Here is a 27,290-nt window from a genome sequence, read left to right as displayed (position 1 = left end):
AGCCTGGACTGGGAAGTTAAAAAGAGCCCGGGTGGTTGAGGGGGGGAGTATCAGAGTAGTAGGCCTCTGATTAGAGACTGAAGAGCAGAGAATGGGAGCAACCACAATGGCAATAAGGAGTGAATCTTAGCTGTCGCTTCCTCTTCCTGTTTGACTGTAGCAAGTTGGCTTGGACCTGGCTGGTGGAAGCCTGAAAGAAGCCAACAGGTGAGCCAATGTCTGTTTTTGGCTGGCCAGATTGGAGTCACATGTTGCTGAATCATGGCTTGGCTGCCAGTGACCTTTCATGACATCAGCCCACAAGCAACTGTCCCTATAAACTGAAGGGCCAGATTGTCCTAGTCAGCAGCGAAGATCTCCTTGAACACTTGGAACTGCCTTCTACTGAGTCAGACCCTCGGTCCCTCAAGGTCAGTGTGGTCCACTCCGACTGGCAGTGGCTCTCCAGGGTCTCAAGCTGAGATCTCAAGACCCACTGCAGATCTTTTAACTGGAGATAGCAGTGTTTGAATCTGGGACGAGAAGCTCTACCATTAGAGTTGCCAAGTCCAATTCAAGAAATATCTGGGGACTTTGGGGGTGGAGCCAGGAGACATTGGGGTGGAGCCAAGATCAAGGCTGTGACAAGCATAATTGAACTCCAAAGGGAGTTCTGGCCATCACATTTAAAAGGACGGCACACCTTTTCAATGCCTTCCTTCCATAGGAAATAATGAAGGATAGGGGCACCTTCTTTTGGGGCTCATAGAATTGGACCCCCTGGTCCAATCTTTTTGAAACTTAGGAGGTATTTTGGGGAGAGGCACTAGATGCTATACTGAAAATTTGGTGCCTCTACCCCAAAAAACAGCCCCCCCAGAGCCCCAGATACCCGCAGATCAATTCTCCATGATTTTCTAGGGGAATAAATCTCCATAGGGAATAATAGAGTTCCCAGCAGACATTTCCCTCCCCTCCCCCCGCTTTCTGACGACCCTGAAGCGGGGGGAGGGCCTCCGAACCGGGGGATCCCCTGCCCCCACCTGGGGATTGGCAACCCTATCTACCATTCAGCTACAGCTGCTCCTTTGCAGGCAGTTTGGACAGAAAGGTGACCCCTGCTGAGCCTGAGTGGGGATGGGTGGTTTTTTTTCACAATTGACTTCTGGCAACCCTGCAGACAGGGCTTTTTTTGTAGCAGGAACTCCTTTGCATATTAGGCCACCCCCCCCCCCCCGATGTAGCCAGTCCTCCAAGAGCTTACAGTAGGCCCTGTCTAAGACCTTGTAAGCTCTTGGAGGACTGGCTACATCAGGGGTGTGTGGCCTAATATGCAAAGGAGTTCCTGCTACAAACAAAGCCCTGCCCATGGGATTTTCAAGGCAAAAGAAGTCCAGAGGTGCCTCCGCGTCTCCCATCCAAATACTAACCAGAGCAGTAGACAGCGCTGAATTAATTCTCTTTATTAACAGGTTCATCTTTATTAATTTGTACATGATTCTTAGTGCATCCTTTCAAATAAAACTATCAAACTATACAAAAAAACCCTAAAGATATTTTAAAAAGGGAGTGGCAAAACAGGGCGGTGGCTTCTCGGTGTTAAGAAACGTTATGGAAACGCAATCATTTATAAATTTTTTTAAAAGCCGTGAGAATCCAAACAAATCTCTTTATTATCCTTTTTTTTTCTTAAAAAGCTGCAAAAATATAACCTGTAAATTACTGTAATTAGCAGCAACAAGATCCTTTAAAACTGGAACTTGGTGAACTGTGAACATGACTAGAAAAGAAGATGAAGATGAAGAATTTTGTAAATAAAGTGCTGGAGGCCTTGAAAATGCAGTGGGGAGCACTTCGATTGCAGGAAGAAAGGGAGAGAAGCACGACGTCCTATTAAGCAAGCCTATTTACGCAGACTGCGAAATGGAGTTATGTACATCTATCTGTGACCAGCAGCTCGATTCCCCACCCTCCCCGACATATGTAACAAAGCTTGCAATTGCTTGGATGCCCAGGAAGCTGAAGCAGAAGGAACGGGTACAAGAGACAGCAGAGAATTAGCTATTTATGGCACGGGAGCGCATAGCAACAGGAGCGCCTGGGTTGCAGCCGAAGCGAAATGGGATTCTCTTGTTACAAAACAGGCAGAAAGGGTTAAGCAATTACATTAACAAAAAAACAAGCCATTGCTTAGCACTGCTAAGATCCCTGTATGTTGAAGTTGATTTCTTCCTGCCAGTCTCTCACCTCTGCAAGGTAGTGTTGTTTGGCACTACATTTCAAAAAATGTATATATGTTTGGGCTGGTAATGCAGTTATTGCGACGCCACATCATGTAGTTTGTGGGACTGTAGCCACCGGAGTCAACATTACAAACTTAGAAAGTGTCCAGACCCTGTTATCATTGCGCTGCGGAGAAATTCCTGTACATTTGCCGTCCTGCTATTTCTGGTCCGAGACAGCATAAGGTGCTGCAATCTCACTGGTAGTGCTTGGGAATGAAAGAACAGTGTCGGTCGTGTCTCCAGGCACTGCAGCAGTGGCTCAAAGGAACACCCAGAGAGGCCCAAGGGAGAGCACCAGCCGAAAGAGCCGCTCAGCGTTTCTGAGTGGGGCGGGGCCTTTTATTGCGCACCCTCTTAGGCCAACATCAGTCAAGGAAATGGCTACAGTGATAACCGATGTGGACAGTGTGATCCTGAAACACTGAAGCACCAGGAGAGAATGAGTGTAAACTGAAGCTTCTTGGCATTCTTTCCGCCGTACATGTATTTGAGCCATGTACATTGGGTACATCTCAGAAATAATTGTGCTCGTATGTTGTAGGTTGAGGAGGACCAGGTATCCTTTTTGGCTACCTTTTTGGCTACCTGCACTTATTGGTGGCCAGAAGTGCTTTGCTCCATAACATCCTTCTCTGCTTTGCTTATTACAGGCAACTGTCCTTGGCTTATGGATGGGCTGGAATATGTCTTCCTCAAGGAAATGTCATCCGTTTCCATTGTGAAGACACTGGCTTCAATTTTTTCCAGGTCATCTGTCCCAGCCTTAATCTTCATGCACAGGAGGTTGATGTAGGTCTCATAGCGGCTTTTCTGCAGAGGGGGTCGAAAAAAGAAGGAAGCATCCGAGCATCAGGAATGGTCATAGCAACGGAAAGAGGCAAACAAGGGATAGAACCCTTCATGCCTTCACAAGGGATGAAGGAGCTTGTTCAAGGAAAAGCTAAGCCGTCAGATCATCTGGGCTCACGGACATCTGACAGCAGCCGCTTCTCAGTTGCAGCTATCAGTCAGTCAGTCACTTTTTATTTGTATCCCGCCCTCCCCGCCAAAGCGGCTCAGGACGGCTAACAAGAACTTAATGCATACATTGTACAATAATAACAACAATAAATAACATTTTAACTACAATTGATTAAAATCTATTAAAATTCTAAAAAGACATTAATGTATTTGGCGCTATGATCGCTGGCAAGATTGCTTAGCAGTTTAGCAGTTTCAGCTGGTGAAGGCCATTCGGAACAAGGTGGTCTTGCAGGCCCTGCGGAATTGTTCAAAGTCCCGCAGGGCCCGTATTTCTTCTGGAAGCTGATTCCACAGCTGTGGAGCCATAACAGAGAAAGCCCGAGTACAGGTACTCTGGAGCTTTACCTCTTTTGGCCCAGGGATAGTCAGCAGGTTCTTCCCTGCTGACCTCAGTGCTCTCTGGGATTCATACGGGGAGAGACGGTCCCTAAGGTAGGCAGGTCCTCGGCCATATAGGGCTTTAAAGGTAATAACCAGCACTTTGTAACGAATCCGGCATATAACTGGCAGCCAGTGCAGTTTGCACAGCCCCGGCCGTATGTGCTCCCGCTTTGAATGGGACCCGGAAGGATGGAGACTGAAAGTTAGCAGCATGAGCATGTTTTTGCTGTGGGGCACAACATGCAATCCCCTGCCTCAAATGCTCCACATAAATATTGTTTCTATTCATAGGCATATTCACCTATTCACTTACTGTATTCATATACTGGACTCATCTCATTAGCTGCCCTTTCCATAGTCATAGAGGAAGTGTGAGCCCAAAACTAGAGTTGCAACCAATGGAGTACTTGTCATACAACACAGAGGGTATGCTCCCTGTATTATTTAGGTCTCTCAGCCTGAAAGACCCTCCCTGCCTATTGGAAGCTTCTGGTGGTGCCTAAATATCGAACCCTATTCTCTAAAGCAAGATTTAATGCATCGACATTAGGGTTGAACATGTGCACTTTCCCCCTCAGTGTGCTGTTATAAAATTAAGAACATAAGAAGAGCCCTGCTGGATCAGACCACTGGTCCATCTAATCCAGTCTCATAGAGCAGCCAGCCAGTTCCTCTGGAGGGCCAACAACAGGGCAGAGAGGCCGAGGCCTTCCCCTGAGGGTGCCTCTTGGCTCCAGGATTCAGAAGTCGACAGCCTCTGAACATGAAGATTCCCTTTAGTCGCTACGGGCCGTAACCACTAATAGACCTATCCTCCATAAATCTATCTAATGCCCTTTTAAAGCTCTCTATGCTTCTGGTCATCACTACATTCTCTGGCAAAGAATTCCATATTCTAATCAATTGCTCTGCATTTTCTTTTGTTCACCGTTTTTAGTGGGACATTCCCAGTTGCTTTATTTCAGAGCACTCTGTCTTGAATGCCTTCCCACAGAAACATGATTTTTTGGGACATGATTACACACATTACACAGCAATAAATTTTAATCCGACATATCCCAGACACCAGGAGAGGAGCGGCATCAAATTCTGGCTCCCTGACAACTTTTCCTGTATGATTTGTGAGTTTTCTGACACCTATTTGTAACATACAGAGCTACAGCAGGAGACCTTCCAGCAGTCTGTCATGTTGCCTGTGTAGGGTTGCCAGGATTTACCTTTCTGCTGGCAGAGGGATCAAGGGGAGCTCCAGCTGTACGTGCTTTGAGCAGGCAGTGCAATGAAGTCCCCAGGAAGTGACATTGTTGCGCCACCAATGCCATGCAACAGCACTCCAGTTTTGGGACAAAACTCTATGGTTTGAGCCTGATTTTACCATAGAGTTTTGCATAAAAACTAGTATGCTGCTGTGTGATATCAGCGGTGCAATGACATCACTTCCGGGTGATGTCATTGTACCTCATTTTGGGGTATTTGCAGGTGGGGTTTCCTCCCACCAACCAGCTGGCTGGTGGTGGGGAGAAGCCTACAAAAGCAGGGGAACCCCCATCTGTACCAGGGGGCTGAAGCATTGGAAGGAGAAGAGGGGGGATTGATGGCTTGGAGAATTCATTCAAAGTTAAAGTTCCTTTCTTTCTACCACTCCCTCCCTCCTTCATTTATTTTCCTTCCTTCCTTTCTTCCATGCGGCTCTCAAACATCTGATGTTTATGTCTTATGGCTCTCAAACATCTGGTGTCTATTCTACGTGGCTCTAACCTTAAGCAAGTTTGGCCATCCCTCTCCTATAGTAAAAACAAAACAAAACACAGTCTTTTTTATAAATCCTAGCACACTCCATGATTTCATTTCCAGATTTTACCAGAATTAATATCAGCACACCGGAATTATGCCAGCAAGTCAGTCCCTGCCTCATCTACTCTTGAGGTTGTGGTGGGTTATGGCCTGGTGACCCTAACACACACACACACACACGCACACACACAATCTTAGGTGTGCATCTAAAAATGTAATGTATAAGGAGACATTTTCCTGAGCAAGAGTCATAGGTCATAGTGGTTGATCTCAAACATAACAAAGCTCTTTTAAAATGTTTTTTTTTTCACAAATGATTTGGACTGCATACTATGCTTACCTTATTTATTAACCCATAAACAATTAGAGGTAAAATCGGCAGGCAGTGCCTGGGAGAGAGGGTTGGTGGGAGCACAGTGGGAGAGCCAGTTTGGTGTAGTGGTTAAGTGCGTGGACTCTTATCTGGGAGAACCGGGTTTGATTCCCCACTCCTCCACTGGCACCTGCTGGAATGGCTTTGGGTTGGCCATAGCTCTGGCAGAGGTTGTCCTTGAAAGGGCAGCTGCCGTGAGAGCCCTCTCCAGCCCCACCCACCTCACAGGGTGTCTGTTGTGTGGGAGGGAGATAAAGGAGATTGTGAGCCACTCTGAGACTCTTCGGAGTGGAGGGCGGGATATAAATCCAATATCTTCATCTACCTCACAGGGTGTCTGTTGTGGGGGAGGAAGGGAAAGGAGATTGTGAGCCGCTCTGAGACTCTTCGGAGTGGAGGGCGGGATATAAATCCAATATCTTCTTCTTCTTCTACTACTTCACAGTGTCATGAGAGATTTTTTTTAAAAAAATGCAACTTCATGTACTTTCCAGAAGTTCTTTCCATAAGTGACAAGAAATAGCCCTAGGCAGGCCCATAGCTTGTGGGTGGGGTGCCCTGACTTCTGGGTGGGGCCCCTGACATTGAGGCACCCAACCGGTGGCCTTCACTCTCCACCACCACCACAGCGTCTGCTGCAGCCTCCTCCATGCCTGTGATCCAAATTGCTCCAAAGAGGCCTCCCTTTACGATTTAAAGGTCTCAATGACCAGCCTATAAATCACACGGGGAGGCCTGCCTCCCATGCAATTTGGATCGCCACTGGGGGTGGGGGAGCCCTCAAGCCTTGGCTGCAGTGGAGAGCGAAGGCTATAGCCTTCCCTCTGCACCTCCACCATGGCTTGAAGACCACACGTGTCAGCGGTTCAAATCACACTGGAGGGCTGGCAAAAGCGGCCACCAGCCTCCCTGCATGATTTAAAGACCCCACTGACCAGTTGGTCGGTGGGCCCTTTAAATGGTGCAGGGAAGCCAGCAACATGGGTGGCTCTCAAGCCACGGTGGAGGCCGCGGCCAGGAGAAAAAATGGGGGTGGGATAGAATTTTTAGGTGGGAAGGGGCTTTTAAAAAATTTAGATGCCCCCTGAATTTTTAAAAAGCCCCTGCACTTCAAGAAGATGATGGTGATATTGGATTTATATCCCGCCCTCCACTCCGAAGAGTCTCAGAGCGGCTCACAATCTCCTTTCCCTTCCTCACCCACAACAGACACCCTGTGAGGTAGATGAAGATATTGGATTTATATCCCGCCCTCCACTCCGAAGAGTCTCAGAGCGGCTCACAATCTCCTTTCCCTTCCTCCCCCACAACAGACACCCTGTGAGGTGGGTGGGGCTGGAGAGGGCTCTCACAGCAGCTGCCCTTTCAAGGACAACCTCTGCCAGAGCTATGGCTGACCCAAGGCCATGCTAGCAGGTGCAAGTGGAGGAGTGGGAATCAAACCCGGTTCTCCCAGATAAGAGTCCACACACTAGGGTTGCCAACCCCAGAAATATCTGGGGACTTTGGGGGTGGAGCCAGGAGACACTGGGGTGGAGCTAGGGGGGAAACGGCGCCGGGGAGCGCGGTGAGCCGCCCCGCTGCTGCCGCCTCTTCTCCGCTCGCCGTGGCTGCTCCTCTGAGATGGGCTCAGCCTGAGCCCATCTCGGAGGAGCAGCCACGGCGAGCGGAGAAGAGGCGGCAGCGGCGCGGCGGCCTCGCCCGCTTGGCCTCTGGGATGGAAGTGGAGGGGGGGTGGAGGCGGGCCAGGGGCGTGGCGAGCCGCAAGTCCGGGTCCTAGAAGGGCCCGGATTCGCGACTCGCCATGCTCCTGGCCTGCCTCGCCCTCCCCTGCGCTGCTGCCGCCTCTTGTCTGCTCCTCCGAGATGGGCTCAGCCTGGGCCCATCTCGGAGGAGCAACTGCGGTGGGCGGGGAGGGGGCGGCAGTGGTGCGGCGGCCTCGCCTGCTCCAGGATCGGGCGGCTCGCTGTTTCCCCCCTCTCCTCCCGCTTTCATTTTTTTGGGGAGCGAAGGAAGAGGGTGGAAATCCTGGGGTCCCCCGCCAGGGCGGGAGGGTTGGGAAGCCTACCACACACTTAACCACTACACCAAACTGGCTCTCCTTCAGAAGTCCTAGATATGCCCCTGGATCTAGAGAGCATCAGAAACTTTATGGTAAAATTATGGATTTTCCCTTTGTCACTTCCGGTAACTTCTGATACAGAAGGCTGCATTAAAAAAAAAATCTTGTCTGCGCTCAAAGTGGCAGTAGGCAACACGACCCGAGGGGTAGGGAATTTTTAGCGTTGCCAAGTCCCCCGTGGCCTCTGGCGGGGGGCTTTTTTTGCACGCACAACACATACACGGCGTGATAACATCACTCAGAGGTGATGTCATTGCACTGGCGATGTTGCGTGCCAGCAGCTCTGGGCTTCCAGAAAACTCTATGATTTTCCCGGACACTCTAGCAATTTGTGAGGAAAACTTTATGGTATCATAGAGTTTTCCTCACAAATTGCTAGAGTGTCCAGGAAAACCATAGAGTTTCCCCAGAAACGTCCGGAGTGGCCAGTATACAACGTTGCCGGCAAGATGACATTTGGGCCTCACCCCACAGGCTGGGAAACACTGCTCTAGCAAACTTCCTGCTTCTTTGGCTGGGTGCCTCCCTGCTGGAGTTTACTCACTCCTGGTCAACTTTAAATTTTAAAAATTTCCTCTGCCTTAGGCAGCTGTGCAAAATGACATGGGAGTGGGTGGGCAGCAATTGATGAAACAGAACATACTTTACAGAAAGGGAGGGGGGAGCATACCTCTAATGCTTATCAAAGAGAAATATCAGTGCAAAGGAAGTCTGAGAAACTTTGGGGAAATGACCGGGAAAACTCAGGACAGCAACAAATATGAAAAGAAGTTGTCAGAAAGCTCTGAACTCATTTCTGAAATCAAATTGCAGCAATAAGCCTGTCTGGAAGACGACTGTACCATGAATCACCCAAAGTTAGAGAGATGCACTGAACTCAGTTCAGTCCTGCAGTGAATAGCCTGAAATTCAGTTTTTAAAAATTCCTGATTAATTTAAAACAGAATGTTGTTATGTTGTGTTGTTATGCTATGCTATACTATGCCATAGATCAATGTGACTCGTGAAAGCAAAATCCCCTGCCACACATTTTGTCAGTCTTTAAGGTGCTCTGGGACTCTTGCTCTTTTCTAAGTTATGCCATGCTAACTGACATTATATTAAGTTACGTTAAAAGTCTTTAGAGTTAATTGCTGCTGTGAATCAACTTGGCAATAAGTTGCTTTTATGACTGGTAGGATCCGCCTTTTGCCTTGACTTTACAATTGCTATAACGAATGCATAAAATTAAACGGGATTCTGGTCTCAGGGAAAGTATAAAATTACTTTGATCAGAAAGAGTTTTGACAAGATATCAGGAAACATAGGGAAACAATCCTAAACAGGTTTACTCAGAAGTAAGCCCCATGTTATTCCATGGGGCTTTATCCAAGGACAGTGTCCTCAGAATTGCACTGAGATCTGGAGCAGGTCTTCAAACATGGGTGATGCATGATTTATTAAAAACCACTGGTGACAACTACAATCGGAGCTCTCCCATTTTCTTGGTGTTGAGTCAGCCCTCTGTTCCTGCTGGGGAGAGTGGTTGTTTTTTTACTTTATATAATTTTCAATTTTATTTGGAAATTAATTGAATATTTAGGAGCTATGTGAGGGGCACAGAAGATAGATTATCATTCTGGGCCAATTACTTTGCCATTACATTACAGAAACTCAAGACATCAAACGTGAAGGCAGGTACGCTGTTCTGCTCTTGAAGGAAGGATGGGAGGAACATATATATGAACATATGAAGCTGCCTTCTACTGAATCAGACCCTTGGTCCATCAAAGTCAGTATTGCCTTCTCAGACTGGCAGCGGCTCTCCAGGGTCTCAAGCTGAGGTTTTTCACACCTATTTGCCTGGACCCTTTTTTGGAGATGCTGGGGATTGAACCTGGGACCTTCTGCTTACCAAGCAGATGCTCTACTACTGAGCCACCATCCCTCCCCTCCTCTCCAGGCTCTCAAGCTGAGGTTTTTCACACCATTTTGCCTGGACCCTTTTTTGGAGATGCCAGGGATTGAACCTGGGACCTTCTGCTTACCGAGCAGATGCTCTACCACTGAGCCACCGTCCCTACCCCAAGGAAGGAAAAGATGTGTGACAGACAGATCTGCAATTCAGGACTTCAACAGGATCAGGGTAGAGGCAGCAGGGCTTGAGATTAACTCATTAACTGGTTGGGGAGGGTGGAAACCTTCCTCTAGGAGCTGAGAAATTCTTGCAGATTTGGGAGTGGAGCCCAAGGAGAAGAGTGACCATACAGTCCATCCTCCAAAGCAGCCTTTTTTTGGGGGGGGGAGGGGGAGGTGTTTTCTACCATTTGGAGATCAGTTATAATTCCAGGAAGTTGCCACACCCGACCTGGGGACTGGCAACCCTCTTTCCTCCTAACCGATAGATGCCGGATGTTCAAAGCAAAACAACACAGCACAGTGGACAGGGCGTGACAAAATGAAGGTCAAAAACCCAAATATCATAACAGAAGAACATCTTAAATGTCGCTGGGCTGCAGGCAACAGCTTTTGTATTCCTGGTTTGTTCACACGGCTTCCTCTTTCGCTTGCTTACCGCCTGGTTGTTGGCAACCCAAAGGGAAAGGCCTTTTAGAAAAGCCATTCCTTGGGAAAATGAGGCTTCCCTGCATCTTGTGAGTGCTGCTCTGTGCAGGCTGCAGCCACACTCGCCAGGCTTCTCTACCCCATTCGCTCGTCTGCCAGAGAATGTGTCAGCTGGACCCTGGAACAAGACTCACCTCGAATATTAAGTAATGCTCTTTCAAACAATATTCTTCAGCCTCTTTCGACTTAAGGCCTTTCACTACTGGATGTAGTTTATGCTCAGTTAACTCATCTGCAATCTGCCTCATTTTATTCTCATGAGACTGCAGCTGTTCCTCCTGGAGAGAGAATGAGATTATTTATTTAAAACATTTCTATCCCACCCTTCGGAAAAAGAGAGACTCAAGGCATCTAATATGACAAATGGCTGCCAAAGGAGCCTTTGAAAATGCCGTTATCGCTATTTTGGTCGGGTATTTACATAATTGCATGAAGCAATGATTACATCTCTTATGACCCAATAAATCAGTTGAATGCAGGTGAGAGAAAGGAGCAATTTATTTGCAGGAAATGACCATTTTTCTTAGGTGGGAGAGGCCTGAAACAGCGCCTGGAGGGCTTCTGAAAAGTCATGGGCAGAGAGAGAGGCCCTGGATTTCCATTGGCAGCCATGGGGAGAACTGGGTGTTCCACCACAAGGCATGCCTCAGACCAACCTTTTCATAAGCCCCGGGGGGAGATTCCCATCCAATAGACCAGGGGTCTCCAACCAACACCCTTCATGGCATCCATCAAGTGTTACAGGAGGTGGGGTGGGGCTGGATGGGGCTTTGGCCCAACGCAGTTTCTGATTGGCCATTTAAGATCTGACTGACTGTTGAGAGCTTTAGAAAAGTTGCTTTGGCAACAAGTGCCCCCCAGCCCAAGGACCTTCATTGCATACTGAAGGTAAGCCATGGCTATGCAAGAAAACATTTTAAAAAGATATTTTCATTTAAAAAGGCGTCCTGTTAAGCAGAGCTTCTGCCTGATACGTTGATACCTTACATGTGGTTGCGTCCACCACCCTGTGCTAGAATTCCAAAGGCGTCTGCAGGTTCAAAAAGGTTGGGGGCCCTTGCATTAGACAAACGGCCACTTCCAGCAAACAAATCACACACAGGCCACCATGGGATTTTATGATTTCACTAGGAATAAGACCTGTTGTGCAGAAAAAATGTAACAGGCTCTAGAAAGGGGCTCTGGGTAACTACCCTCACCCCCCTTCCAATGCTTGCTATTTTCCACCTACCCAAGTGAAGGCGTTCACTCCCTTACCCTTGGTATCTTCCCACCCCCACCCCACCTCACCCTCCTCCAACTACCACCCCCCTAGGGTTGCCAAGTCCAATTTCAGAAATATCTGGGGACTTTGGGGGTGGAGCCAGGAGACTTTGGGGTGGAGCCAGGAGACACTGGGGTGGAGCTAGGGGGGAGGGGGGGAAACGGCGCCAAGGAGCGTGGCGAGCCGCCCCATCTCGGAGCGGGCGACCGCTGCGCTACTGCCGGTGCTAAAGGTTCTGCTGCCCCAGGCAGGACCCTGCCCCCAACCCCCACCCCCCAGGACTTGAATCTAAAGTGACGTCAAGGCGCTGGCATGCTCTGCTGGCCCGGCCAGCTCCCGCTAAAGGAGGGGGGCGGGTTGGGCGTTCTTGCTTGGCCTGCTCCTTGCCCAGCCCCCCCCCCCCTTGAAAGGGAGTTGGCTGGGAAGCGGCTGCCTGCGCGCTTCTTCTTCTGCTCCGAATTGGAATGGAGGAAGAATGAGGCTGCTTCGCAGCCAGCTGAGTCCCTCTGAGGAGAGGGAGGGGGCTGGGCGAGGGGCAGGCCGAGCAAGAATGCTCAGCCCACCCCTCACCCAGCCCTCCCCTCCTGCAAAGGGAGCTGGTTGGGAAGTGGCTGCCTGCATGCTTCTTCCTCCGTTCCAATATGGAACGGAGGAAGAAGGACGCAGGCGGCCGCTTCCCAGCCAGCTGAGTCCCTCTGAAGAGGCAGAGGGGCTGGGAGAGGGGCAATTCAAGAGAGAACTCTTGGCCCGCCCCTTGCCCAGCCTACTCCACCCCTTCAGAGAGACTCAGCTGGCTGGGAAGTGGCTGCCTGCGTCCTTCTTCCTCCGTTCCATATCAGAACGGAGGAAGAAGCATGCTGACGGCCGCTACCCAGCCAACTCTGTTGGCGCGAGCAGGGATGGGGAGGGGGCACCTGCTCCCTCCCCACCTCTGCGACCAGGTGGCGCCCCAGGCAACTGCCTATCTGCCCTACACCCACATGCCGGCCCTGGGCATGACGATGGTCACACAGACGCTGAAGTTCAGCATTTCCTTTTGTTTGCAGTGCATTGTTGCCACCTTTTCCTGTCATATTCAGCCTTGCAGTGTTTAGCATCAGCGTGTGGGGTGATCTGTGTTTTTTGGCCTGGCATGGTTCAGGGCCATAGCCAGGATTTCATGTTTGGTGGGGCATACAGCAGGATTTGTTGTTTGGAGGGGCCAGGAGGCCACCCGGTTTGATGGCCGTGGGCTCTCAGTATTGTAAGCTGCCTTGAGTTCCACAAGCTAACCCCCACCCACCCTTTGCTCTGCACACTGTGTTAGGAAAGGGGAGAGAGAAAACTGAAGAGACCAGCAGCAATGCTACTACGTGTTCAGAGGACCGGTGAGCAAAGGACACAGATTGGGGGCCCTCCAATGGAGGGGTCACACAGTTGGAAGGGTAGGCCTGGGCACCCTGGGCTCCACTGTAGCTGCAGGTCTGGCATGGTTGTGTTATGGTATACCATAAAGCAGGAGTGGCCAAACTGTGGCTCAGGAGCCACATGTGATTCTTTCACACATATTGTGGCTCTCAATGTACCTCATCAGTTGGTTTGGAGAAGGCATTAGTCTCTTTAAATCACTTCTCCAAGCCAAGCCAGCTGACAGCTTGGAGAACACATTTAAAATTAAAGTTGTTTTCTTTCCATATCCCCCCTCTCTCTATCATATCTTTCCTTCCTTCTTTCCCTCTCTCCCTTGTGGCTCTCCAACATCTGGCATTCATGTCTTGTGGCTCTCAAACATCTGACATTTATTCTATGTGGCTCTTGCATTAAGCAAGTTTGGCCACCTCTGCCATAGAGTATGTACCTCAATGCAGCCATTTTCTGTAGTGGAATTGATCTGACTTCAGCTTTCCATCTTCTCCCCCCTCCCTGCAGCCTCTACCTAGGAAAAGTGCAGTCTTTCTCTGCAGTGGGGACTAAATCAGCTTACATCATTCTCCTCTCCCCCTTTTGATCTGCACAACAGCCCTGTGAGGTAGGTTAGGCTGAGAATCTGTGACGATGTTGCCTAGCAACATCCTCTGGCTAGCAGCTTCCCCAATGGTCCAATCCTCATATGTCCTGGGGTGAGGCTTAAGGGAGGACAGAAAGAGGGAGTGACAGGAAAGAGGCGGCAGCCATGGCCTGTGAGGAAACACTCCAGGTGGGGCCAGGCCCTGCTGCCTAGTCACATTAAGGTGGGGGCAGTGGCTCCCTGGCTATTTTGATGGCCTTCAGAGGCTTCATGTGCTGCGAGGCCATCTGTGTGGGTTGTTGATGGGGCAGCAGATGTCTGTTGCCAGTGGCAGTTACAATGCCTTTTGTGATGCCAGTTGACAGAGATAAGTGTTGGAGATGTGTCTGTTTTGGCAGTTTGTTCAACACTCCTGGGTCTGCAATAGGTCAGGGCAGGGGAGTCAGCCAATGGGAGGGCAGAGATGCTGACTGAGCCATGATGGGCCAATGGTTTATGGAGTGCATGGAAGGCACCCCTAAGCCAATGCGAGAACTCCATTTGGCCACCACAACAGGTGCTTGATGTTCAGCATTTTGCTATCTGGCCTCATGGATTCCACTCTAGTGGAAAGCCAGCCTCTTCCACTTCATTCCTGCCACAGAGCTTCAGAACTGGGTTGTCCAGAACACTACAACACACTTCCAGTCCTGAAGCAATTGCTTACTGACAGCACCTGAACAAACATGTAATTACTGAACTGCCTTGCATCCTGCAGTACTATTTCTGGAAATGGTGGATACACCCTAGGAAGTGTCCTTAGGGTGGCAGCCAATGTCTTGTAAAACTAGGCTTCCCTTAGGTAAGAACTCAAACCTTCTTCAACTGAAGATCCCATGGATAGAGCTAGGGACCTTCCAATGAGCTATGAGCTTGCTTTTTTCTTCAGCTATATGTTTTATGGCTAAGGTTAGTTCTAGATTTTCTTTACATTATCTTCCTGTCTTTAAACTAAAATATTCCATATAATCATAACATCTTTTGTGCAAAACATCAAGGAAAGCTATAGCTGCTTAAAACAGTAGCAGGCTTCTAGGGTTGCCAGTTTCCAGGCGGCACCTGGAGGCCTCCCACTATTACAGTTGATCTCCAGATGAGCGAGATCAGTTCCCCTGGAGAAAATGGCTGCTTTGGAGGGTGGAGTCTGTGGCATTATACTCTGCTGAGGCACCTGTCCTCCTTATCCCCACCCTCAACCTCAAGAGTCTTGAGGTTACCCTTCTGAACCCCCCAGGCACAGTATCCGGCACCATCACTAAAAATGACCAGACTCTGACCCAGACTTTTAGATGAGGGGATGGAGATGAAAGCATTTAGAAATGCTGTGTAGGAAGAACTCAATGAAGGGTCAAAGATGAAGCCAAAACTGACAGATTGGATTGTAATCTTGTTAATACATACAAAGAATAAATGGAAATAGGAAGGCTTAAGAAGGTAAGTAAGGAGTTCTGTTTTGGGCATGTTGAGTTAAATGTAATAGTGTAACACTGAGATATAAATATCAGACAGGTAGTGTTGAAGGGGTGATCCGAAGAAAAATGAAAGAGTGGGAGGAATGATAATTGCCTTTCGTGTATATCTAGTGCTGTATTATTAAGGTTCACTCAGATCTTTAGCACGGCAGAAAACCAAGGACGCAATATTCACAGGAGAGAGGGTGAAGGTAGAAGAGGAGCTCCCCCCAGTGGAATCGTTGAACATTTGGTTAGAAGTTAAGAGGGCTGAGAAAAGCGTCAAGGATATCTAAGATATGGAGCAAGTCAAGGACAAAAGGATGATCCCTTGTCATGCTCAGTCTCCCACCAGTTCACCTCATATTCTGCTCACCAGCCATAAGCAGGGTGCTGATTGTTTGGTGAGCTTTTGGATGCGTTAATTTAGGTGCTTCCAGTTATCATCATAATTGTGATGTTTTGGCACATGGCTACACAGCTTTCACGAAGCTGCCTCTGCCTGTCAGACTACTGGCACCGACAACGTCTCCATACTTAGTAAAACAGAGGTGGGGGGAGAAATCCCATTTTTTATTATGAGGTGAGTCTTCCTACTGAAGCGTCTGTGTATTTTGTACATTTGTAAACCCAGCTAATCTTGCATTCAGTTCTTGCAATCAGAATAGAATAGAATCATAGAGTTGGAAGGGACCTCCAGGGCCATCTAGTCCAACCCCCTGCACAATGCAGGGAATTCACAAATTCACAGGATCTGCATTGCTATCAGATGGCCATCTAGCCTCTGTTTAAAAACCTACAGGAAAGGTTTCCACACTACTGACTGAATGGGGGGGGGGGGCGGGAAAGCAAGAAATGCACGCAAGCCTGTGTTACTAATTTTTCAAATGCATTTGACTGCACAGTAAACAATTCCATGCTTTACAGAAGACAGTCATGAGGAGATGCATGCCTCTTCTCCAGATGAGGCAAAAGCATCTGCAAGCCACAGCAACCTGTCCCTGTAGGCACAAACCCGTGGCATGGTGCTATGCTCATGATGAATTTCACCAAGGAATATATGGCAACCTGTTCAGGAGCTTACCTTGCATGTTAAGCTGGCCTGGCAATTGTTCATGCTGAATTCTGCAGTATGCCTAATGATTTACTGCAAGGGTGGCCAACGGTAGCTCTCCAGATGTTTTTTTGCCTACAACTCCCATCAGCCCCAGCCATTGGCCATGCTGGCTGGGGCTGATGGGAGTTATAGGCAAAAAACATCTGGAGAGCTACCGTTGGCCACCCCTGATTTACTGTATGAATAGGATGAGGGCAGAGCCTTTCTCTTATCCCTGGTTGTGGCCCCACTTCACTCACAGTGTTTGCAATACACTGTAAATACTGTAATATCATGGAGGGAAAGAGTGGACATGGGCCAAGACATTTGAGTTGTTGACTACTGCTTCTGAAATTACTGGAGTTTTGGGGATGAAACCTGGAGATTGTGGGGTTTGGGGAAGGTAGGGACCTCAGTGGGGTATAATGTCAAGGAGTCCACCCTTCAAGGCAGCCGTGAAATTACTGGAGTTTTGGGGATGAAACCTGGGGGTGGTGGGGTCTGGGGAAGGTAGGGACCTCAGTGGGGTATAATGTCAAGGAGTCCACCCTTCAAGGCAGCCATTTTCTCCAAGGAACTGATCTCTGTAGTCTGGAGATCAGTTGTAATTCCAGGGGAACTCCAGGCCCCACCTTGAGATTAGTAACCCTACAAGACATTGATGCGTTCATGGAAGTTAGTATCTTCTTGTAAATGATTCCCAGCTTTCTCTTCCTCTCACACAGACATAAATATGACCACCTTTTTACCTGACAGAGTTTAGTTGTTGAAGATGGCAGGAGGGGCCGGCAGAACTTCTTCATGGAGCAGATGGCAGCTGGAAAAGCAGGAGCAGAAAAGATGGCGGCCACCAGGTTGATTCGCAGGATCCAGGACAGCATCTCTGCTTTGCTTCTGTGGAAATGGAGGAGTGCGGGGACGAGGAGCATGATGAGTGAAGAAAAGAATGTGTGTGTACCACAATGTCTGAAAAGGGCCTGAGGGCCAAGGTCATGACAAGTTTATAACATCCTTTGGCAGCCTGTAAGAGGCACTGGAGATGTTTCTCTTTCACCTTGGCGTGATCTCTTTTGAAAGCTGAAACTAGGGAATAGTGTCTGCCTATTGGTTGTGAGAAGGAATGAGGTGCATGAGGGCATGAACTCACATTCAGACATCTTCAAGAGCTGTTACCAGTGTTCCCTCTAAGCTGAGTTAGTGTGAGCTAGTTCACAATTTTTTAGCCTCCAGCTCACACATTTTTGTCTCAGCTCAGGAAAAAATGGCCCTAAAGCAAACTAATTTATGCAGTAGCTCACAACTCTAATGCCAGTAGCTCACAAAGTAAAATTTTTGCTCACAAGACTCCACAGCTTAGAGGGAACATTGGCTATTACCCAGCTTTGTGCTACTAGAAAAGATCTTCGACAGGTATGCCGTTTGCTCTTATATTTAAAATGTATAGGGGTAAATAGATGCCATCACAATATCCTGATAATTTGGAATGCTCTGTTTATGAGGCATCATTTAAAGCAATTGCCCCATTCTTTTTGGCTTGGTAACCCACAAGTCCAAATTTACTTGGATGTGCGAATCAATAAAATTTCTAAAGCTCATGACCCAGTTTCACACGTTTCATGGCCCACCTTTGCTCCGGCACCCGCAGAATGGTAAATGCTGGTTTCAAGCAATGCCCCATCCCTTTCTTCCCCCCTTTCTTTACTTGCCTTCTGAACAGTATATGAATTTAATGGGATGAGGGAGGAATGTCCTAAACCACTTGTGTTTCATGGGCTATACTATTCTCTCTCTCTTTCTCTCACATCCTGTATATATATCCATTGTCCTACACACACGCACACATCCTCTGTGTGTGTGTGTGTGTGTATGCAGTCTTAGAATTCATTTCATGTATCCAATGAAGAGGGCATTAGCCCAGGAAAACACATCCTTCAATACATTTATTAGTTTTTAATGTGACAAACAACTCCTTGCTTTTTTTGCTACCATTATTATGGAATTTATTCTAGAGCTGCAACCCCTCCCTTCACTGAAGTTGTGCCCAGAAGGAAGTTACCATAAATACAATAAAATGAAATACAATTTAAAAATAACAAATCAGTAGACGTAGAAATTGTCTTAATGTGTAGCCAGAAATAAAATAGCGGTGGACTAAAAAAAAAAAAAGTTGCCTCAAAAGCTTAAAAAAAATAGTTTGAACCAACAGTTTAAAAGTTAAATTGTGATGTGTGTGTGTGTGTGTCTGTCTGCCTGTGTTGAGGAGAGGTGCTATAGGATGAGAGCACTACTCTGTCCAATCACAGATGACAATAGAATTTGAAGAACTTCATTTGCTGATCAAAGCAAAAGAGAGAATTCTTCAAGCAGGAGTTGGAGAAACCTTTTTTTGGCCCAAATGGCTTCCAGACTTTTCCACAGAAGACACACTGCAGTAATCTTACTGAAAGTTACATGTTTAATGGTAGTCACTGAATCTCTAAGACTGTCAGGAGAGCAGCCAGCCTAAACTGGTAAAAGACTGAAGCACCTCCAGACTGAACTTACGGCTTTTGGCCAGGTACATCCCCAGTGAAAACAACTCTTTGTTTGCAAGTCCAACCATAATTCCCTCCACAAGCATTCCCATTTTATTTCAGTTGATTGCAGTTTCTTAGCCTTCAAACAGTCCATTAGCGTCTTTAGAGAATCATTTGGGGAATTCCTGGGTGCTTGGATCAGAGCAGCTCCCTCTGTTTTGAAAGCTCAGAGCCTCCCACCTTTGAGCCTCAACTTGACCTATAGAACCCACCCCAATGCAAAACTTGTCCTGATACTTCCCCAGGTGAGCTGCTGGACTGAACTGGACCGCAATAGCCCCTTCCCCAGCCTGACCCAAGCAAGTTTTGGTGATACAGGACAATTCAGCATTGTCTCAAACAGCAAATACTGAATGCCAAGTACCCGAGTAATCTGTTTTTCTTTGCTTTCTCAGTTTTTCTTTTGCTTTTACAGTTGATTGGCTGGCTGGGAGGAGGGCAGAGATCTTGCAATATGGATCTGCCAAATGTCGCTTTCTTCCAAGCAAGTTTTGGTGATACAGGACAATTCAGCATTGTCTCAAACAGCAAATACTGAATGCCAAGTACCCGAGTAATCTGTTTTTCTTTGCTTTCTCAGTTTTTCTTTTGCTTTTACAGTTGATTGGCTGGCTGGGAGGAGGGCAGAGATCTTGCAATATGGATCTGCCAAATGTCGCTTTCTTCCTAAGAAAATATTTATTTATTTATTTTATTCAATTTTTTTTCAAAATAGTGCCATGGCCAAATGAAATATAGTGCTTTGAGGTGAGAACAAACGTCATCCAAGAAAGATTGTATACATGTGTCTATAGACTTTACTTATTATGGCCACATCCCACCCTTCTTCGTCTAAAGAACTCAGTGCGATTCCTGGGCACTTTGCACTATTAGTTTCAGCAACAGACCTATGACATGTGAGTGCACATAATACTGGGCTAATCACCTATTCCTCAATCCTATCACTCTGGAAACCCATGTGACAAAATGCTAGTGTAGTTATGGAGAAAGGGATTTCTTTTTCTTTGTAATGCACTTTTAAAGATACGAACATTAATTCTTCTTATTCTCTTTTCTTCGTCTTGTAAAAAGAGGTATTTCTCTTTCATTTCTCTTTGACAATTCTCTTTGAAGAGAAATCAATGCACCCCTTTGTAACTTCAGCCCTTGCAGTTGTTTTATGATCCATCATACTGCAAGGAGGAAAGGGCAGGTTTGAGGAGATGCTTCCTGTCTCTGAACATCTAAAGAGGGAAATTCTGAAATTTTGCAGAACCCCCTTCCTGCCCCTTCTTTCTTTAGATTTCTTGTTTTATCAAAACGGATTTGATTAAAAACAGACTCCAAATTCCTAAAAAGAGGAAAGGAAAACAGATCGCTGGATTCCCCAGAGAACTGGCTAAGAGGAATTAAAAGAATTTCTCTTAATAACACTATAACATGCACATGCACCTAAGTTTGAATCCAGGATAAGCTTTCATGCGTATGCACATTTCTATAACATGGGTATAAACTTTTGTGTGAATGCACATTTCTATAACCAGATTGCAACAAAAGTTTAATGCCATGCTGTGCTCTCCTAATGCAGAGACTGTCAGCAATTGGGAAAGAGAAAAGGTGAATGATGATAACCCAGTTTGGGCCCTCTTGGGTTACTTACGGGGCTTGGAAGAGGAACACTCTCCAATCTGCCGTCTTCAGCTTCAGCACATTGGATTTCTTGCTGTAATCGGAGGCTTTTGTGGCTAAGGCATGGTGGATGCGGATAGCATTCTTGAGGTCAACTTCAGAGAGATCTTTGTCAGGTTTATATTCATCCTGTGGAGAAGAGCAACAAAGAGAAAGCTAATTAATGCTAATAGAATTAAGCTCGGATGAATGGTCTAGGCTTCCTAAACATTCCTGTTTATCCAATATTTCCTTTACAAATATGAAACGAAAGAAATTCCGTGTCTTCTCTAGGCTGTCTATTCTATATTCTATCTGCTTCCCCTAATATTTAATCAAGGGTTTCGGTCACCGCCTCTTTCCCAGAGCCTAATTTGGTGGGATTGTCGGGATAGAAATCCCATAAACAAACAAACAATATAAATATATGAAAAGAATGGGATAATTTTGCTTCTGGTAAATACACCATTTTCTTTTCTTTAGGTTCAGTATACAGTTTCTTCAGGCTTTTCCTTTATAACTGGGATTGCTCGTTTGAGGATGACCTTGTAGTGTACGGCGTTCGCAGAACGCAGCCAGTTCATAATGGCCACGACAGCAGAATGACATCAGTCCACCCCAGCCGCGGAGGTAACTGAGAAACATCCAGGTGCCTCCGCGCTGGGCGCCACGATCCGCCAATCACAGCTTGTGGCGGGAAATACGGCTGGTCGGCATTGGACCGGCCAGCAGGAAGAATAGTCCGGCTACTGTATATATGCGGGATCCGGCCCGCGGTCTCTCTCTTCCATCTTGTACTGTACCAGGAATAAACTATGTTGCCCTACGCTCGTCTCCAAGTCTGGTACTTTACAGTGGCGACGAAGGTGGGATTCTAGCCACGTCGGCTACGACGGAGATCTTGGGCAACGAACGACCGGTCACGACCGCCGCCGCCACCATGGCCAACCAGGGCGGAATCACCGGCTACCTCGAGACCTTCGACCCTGCAAATCCAGAGGGCTGGGAGTCCTACTCGGAACGGGTCGAGTTCTACCTCCGGGCCAACAAGGTCACCGACGCCGGAGCAAAGAGGGATGTTCTCCTGAGCGTCTGCGGGCCAGCCACGTTCGAGATCGCTAAGGGTCTCTCGGCGCCCGCCCGCCTGGCGGAGAAATCCTACGAGGAGATCATCAGGCTCCTCACGGGCCACTTCTTGCCGCAGCCCTCACGGGTGGCTTGCAGATTCCTGTTCCACAAAAGGGACCAGACCGCTGGAGAATCAGCCGCGGACTACTTGGCGGCCCTCCGCAAACTCGCCGGGAACTGCAACCTTCCCCAGCTGGAGGAAACCCTGGCTGACCGATAATAATAATAATAATAATAATAATAAATTTTATTTATACCCCGCCCTCCCCTGCCGAAGCAGGCTCAGGGCGGCTAACAATACGGTGACCAATGGTACACCAACAATAAAACAGTTACATTAAAAACATTAAATTAAACATTAAATTAACCTTAAAAACCAGAATTAAAACAATTAACTAAAACATTTTTGACGCTATCCTTGACACTCTTCTAGTTGATGTTGATGGCGGATTTCAGTTATTCATAAGCTAATTTAAAAAGGGTGGTCTTGCAGGCCCTGCGGAACTGATCAAGGTTCCGCAGGGCCCGCACCTCCTCTGGGAGTTGGTTCCAGAGATGTGGGGCTGCGGCCGAAAAGGCCCGAGAGCGAGTATTCTGTAGTTTAATTTGTCTTGGCCCAGGGGTAGTCAGTCTGTTCTTTCCTACTGACCTCAGTGCTCTCTGGGGTTCATACGAGGAGAGACGGTCCTCAGTGCTCTCTGGGGTTCATACGAGGAGAGACGATTCACGTGGGGCCTCCGCGACAAAAGGCTCCAGCAGAAGCTCTTCGCCAAAGAAGAGCTCACCCTCCAGGGCGCCTTCAGCGAGGCGGTAGCGTGGGAGAGGACCGCCAGGACGTTTCCCCGGGCCAAGACCGAGACCGCCCACCATGAGGAGCTGGACCCCGAGCACCAGGACGAGGGAGAAGCCTTCCAGACGCGCCGCGCCGCAGGACCCGCCGCCCGAGCTCCACAGCGCCCCCGAGCCCACGAACGGCCGAGTCAGCGCACCAGCGAAAGGGCTAAATGCGCCAGCTGCGGCGACCCCCACGATCGGCGGGACTGCCAGTACCGGACCTGGGACTGCAGGAGCTGCGGGAAGACCGGCCACATAGCGCGGGCTTGCCGAGCCAAGCCCAACCGCCCGCGACCGACCGCACACCACGAGGCCGCAGAGTCCCACTCCACGGCCTCCACCTCACTTCAGGTACTGAATTTGCCCCTGACCACCCCCAACAAGATAACGATGGCGGTCCTCATAGACGGGGCCCCCTGCACCATGGAAGTGGACTCAGGCTCCTCCATCTCCATAATTGCGGAGGAGACCCTGAGAAGGCTATGCCCCGGCCAGGGGCTGCAGCTGCGACCAGCAAATTTCATATTGCGGGACTTCCAGCAAAACCCGGTCCAAATAGCGGGGTGGGCACGGGTGCAGGTGGAGCGGGGGTCCTTCAGAGGCCCCCTAGACATCCTGGTGGTCAAGCGGCCGCTTACCACCCTGTTGGGTCTTGCATGGTTTGGCCCCTTGGGAATCCGAATAGAGGTGGCGCGCACGGCCACAGCAGGAGGGTTCGGGGATGTATGCGGAGAGTTCCCCGACGTATTTGATGGGTCACTGGGTAGTTACAAGGGCCCGGCCATCTCCCTACCGCTCGACCCGACGGTCAGACCGATCCGGCTCAAGGCAAGGAGGGTCCCCTTCGCCTTGAAGCCCAAGATCGAGGCAGAGTTGGACCGCCTAGTAGCCCAAGGGGTCCTGGAGCCAGTAGATTACGCCATGTGGGAGACCCCCATAGTGACCCCGGTCAAACCAAATGGGGACGTGCGGATATGTGCAGATTACAAGTGCACGATTAACAAAGCGCTCCAAGACAACCCATACCCGGTGCCAGTAGTCAGCCACGTCCTGGCAGCCCTGGCGGGGTCAAAGATTTTTGGGAAGCTGGACCTGGCACAAGCCTACCAGCAGCTCCCGGTGGACGCAAAAACAGCCGAGGCACAGACGATAGTTACCCACAAGGGGGCGTTCAGGGTTAACCGGTTGCAGTTTGGGGTCAGCGTGGCTCCGGGGATCTTCCAGAGTATAATGGATGCTCTCCTGAAAGGGATCCCCGGAGTCCAGCCGTTTTTCGACGATGTTTTAATCGCCGCCCCGGACCCTGAAGAATTCCGCAACCGCCTGCGAGAGGTGCTCCGCCGTTTTCAAGCCGCTGGACTAAAAGTTAAAAGGGAGAAGTGCATGCTGGGGGTGCCACGGGTGGAGTTCCTGGGATTCGCAGTAGACGCGGAGGGAATCCACCCGACCGAGGAAAAGACTCGGGCCATTGTTCAAGCCCCTGCCCCCACGTGTAAAGCGGAGCTACAGAGCTTCTTGGGGGTCCTCAATTTCTACCACACGTTCATACCCCACAAGGCGGCCCTTGCCGAACCCCTACACCGATTACTGGACAAAAAAGCTCCATGGGTGTGGGGGAAGAAGCAAGCTGCCGCCTTCCAGGCAGTTAAGGACGTCCTGGTCTCCAACGCGGTGCTGCACCACTTCGACGAGCGCCTCCCGGTCATCCTGGCATGCGATGCATCACCGTACGGGGTGGGCGCTGTCCTGGGACACCAGTTACCGGATGGCCAGGAGGTCCCGGTCGCATACTACTCACGCACCCTGACGTCGGCAGAACGGAACTATGCACAAATCGACAAGGAGGCCCTGGCCATAGTAGCGGGGGTCCATAAATTCAACGATTATCTGTACGGGCGCCGGTTCACAATAGCGACGGACCATAAGCCGCTTTTGGGTCTGTTGGCCCCTGACCGCCAAACTCCCCAAATCCTGTCCCAGAGGGTGTTGAGGTGGAATCAATTCCTCAACTCGTACACCTACACGCTGGTACACAGGGCGGGCAAGGCAATGGGTCACGCGGACGCTCTCAGCCGGTTGCCGCTCCCTGACACAGGCCCCGATCCAGCCCCAGCACACCAGGTTATGTCGATCGAGTCACTCCCGGAGCAGCCCCTCCACGCGGCAGAGGTGGCTAGAGCCACCGGAAAAAACAAAACCCTAGCAAGGGTGCTCGACTGGGTGGTGAGGGGGTGGCCAGAGGGGAACATGGGGGAAGAGTTCAAACCCTATAAAATGCGAAAGGAGGAACTCGCAGCCCACAAAGGGTGCCTACTATGGGGGAGCAGGGTAGTGGTCCCCCCCCCTCTACAGAAACGGGTCTTGGAATCACTCCACGAAACACACCCAGGCATAGTGAGAATGAAGGCCCTGGCCAGGAGCTACGTATGGTGGCCGGGGATGGACGGGGAGATAGAGAACTGGGTCCGGAGATGCAGCACATGCCAGGAGTCGCGGCCGGACCCACCCAGCGCCCCAGCTACACGGTGGGAAACCACAATTAATTAATTATTGATTATTGACTGATTTTAATGTGAATTTTAATGTGAATTTAATGTTTTTATTACTATTGTTTACCTGAAATGCTGTTAGCCGCCCTGAGCCTGCTTCGGCGGGGAGGGCGGGATATAAATAAAATTTTACATTACATTACATTACATTACAAGGAAACCGTGGTCCCGGCTCCACATTGATTTTGCCGGACCGTTCCAGGGACAGATCTTCCTAATCATTGTAGATGCATACACAAAATGGTTAGAGGTCATCCCCGTAGGGTCTACCTCGTCAGCAGCAGCCATTAGAGCTTTACGCAGGGTCCTGTGCACCCACGGTATTCCGGACACCATAGTCTCGGACAACGGGGCAGCGTTCACATCGGGGGACTTCCAGGCGTTCCTCCAGAGGTACCTCATTAGACACATCCGGTCAGCTCCCTTCCACCCGGCCACCAACGGCCAGGCCGAGCGGATGGTCCGAACAACAAAAGAGGCCCTGGGCAGAATAGTGCAAGGCGATTGGGACCACCGGCTAGCCGCGTTCCTCTTCGACAACCGGGTCATTCCAAACCCAGCCACCGGGGTCAGCCCAGCCGAGCTTCTCATGGGACGCAAGCTCACCACAAGGTTAGATCGGCTAAACCCCGACAGAGCCCCCGACGTGCGAGGGTCCCCGGAGGTCAGAGACGCGGCTAGGGGGTTCTTCGCGGGGGACCCAGTGTTCGCCCGGAACTACGCTTCAGGCCCAGAGTGGGTAGCCGGGCGGGTACTACGGGTCGTGGGTTCCCGCCACTACGAGGTATCCACCGAGGGGGGCCAGATCCTACACCGGCACATCGACCAGCTACGCCGCCGGACTCTCCCAGAGATACCCACGGAAACGAGGGAGGCAGGGTCCGAGGGGGACCCAACGACACCGGCACTGGCACCACAGCCACACACACCGGCAGAGGCGAACCAACCCTCGGACCCCGACCCACAACCCACCAACGCTCAACCCCCGGGGGAAAACCCAGATGCGGAAGTAGCCCCGGCACCACAAGCAACTCCTAGGCATTCAACACGGGAGCGCCGACCTCCCGCCTACCTACAGGACTATGTCACTAACTAAGGGGGGAGGAGTGTAGTGTACGGCGTTCGCAGAACGCAGCCAGTTCATAATGGCCACGACAGCAGAATGACATCAGTCCACCCCAGCCGCGGAGGTAACTGAGAAACATCCAGGTGCCTCCGCGCTGGGCGCCACGATCCGCCAATCACAGCTTATGGCGGGAAATACGGCTGGTCGGCATTGGACCGGCCAGCAGGAAGAATAGTCCGGCTACTGTATATATGCGGGATCCGGCCCGCGGTCTCTCTCTTCCATCTTGTACTGTACCAGGAATAAACTATGTTGCCCTACGCTCGTCTCCAAGTCTGGTACTTTACAGACCTCTGATGCTTCTTTCTTTTCATCTCCTCTTCTCTTTCAGTTCTGTACATTGATGTTTGCAGATATGAAACAGGACTTGGAATGGGTTCACTTCACAGAAATGTTGTGCCGCTTACAGTATAAGATCACTTGCAGATGTCAAACCATTATGATATGCCGTTAGTCTCGAATTGTAGGCTAAGACCCCAAAGTGGATCATGATTCTCTCACAAGTGGGCCACATGCCAGGAAGGTGGGGGCACTGTCCCCCCTACTCTGTGCTAGAAGGCGCTGGTGCACCAGTTTCTAGCAAGAGATTTTAGACTCAGCACAGGGCGATGGTCCAAGGCCAGGTCTACCTGTCCCTTTCCACTGTAATGGTAGACCTGTTCTCAAGAGGGCAGGTCTAGCAATATAGTGGAAAAGGGTGGTAGATCTGATCTCTAGAGACCAGGTTTACCCATATAGTGGCAACAGATGGGCAACTTGTTCTCTGCAGGCCAGGTCTACCAATATAGTGGAGAGGGATGGGCAGACCTGTTCTCTGTAGGCCAGGTCTACCCCCATAGTGGACGGGAGTGCTTTTGGCTCATGGTCCAGCACTTCTGGCTAACAAAAGAGAATATTTGCCCACAACACTCAGCAGCTTAGAGGGGACATTGGGTGAGGGAGGAGGAGGAAATTTTGGGAGGCTGAATGGCAGTTTTGGGCTTCCTCTGCATCGTGTGCCAAATTGGCCATGGTAGACTTGCTGGTCTCCAG

General features: G+C 49.5%; 1 protein-coding gene across 1 annotated transcript in view; it reads right to left on the bottom strand.

Moving 5' to 3' along the window:
- Window positions 1–2,469: 2,469 nt before the first annotated feature.
- PSD2 (pleckstrin and Sec7 domain containing 2) overlaps window positions 2,470–27,290 on the bottom strand; it is a 93,891-nt gene continuing 69,070 nt past the window's right edge. Inside the window, exons 11-14 of the mRNA XM_060254360.1 lie at window positions 20,614–20,771; window positions 17,148–17,292; window positions 10,696–10,839; window positions 2,470–3,074 (exon numbers count right to left, since the gene is read on the bottom strand). Coding sequence (XP_060110343.1) covers window positions 2,856–3,074; window positions 10,696–10,839; window positions 17,148–17,292; window positions 20,614–20,771 — 666 coding nt within the window. The 3' untranslated portion in view covers window positions 2,470–2,855. The remainder of the gene's footprint in view (window positions 3,075–10,695; window positions 10,840–17,147; window positions 17,293–20,613; window positions 20,772–27,290) is intronic.

The sequence above is a fragment of the Heteronotia binoei genome, chromosome 14 (genome assembly GCF_032191835.1).
Source record: "Heteronotia binoei isolate CCM8104 ecotype False Entrance Well chromosome 14, APGP_CSIRO_Hbin_v1, whole genome shotgun sequence".
Lineage (NCBI taxonomy): Eukaryota > Metazoa > Chordata > Lepidosauria > Squamata > Gekkonidae > Heteronotia > Heteronotia binoei.
The sequence above is the reverse complement of the archived record's forward strand: the minus strand, read 5'-3'. Positions and strand labels throughout refer to the sequence as shown.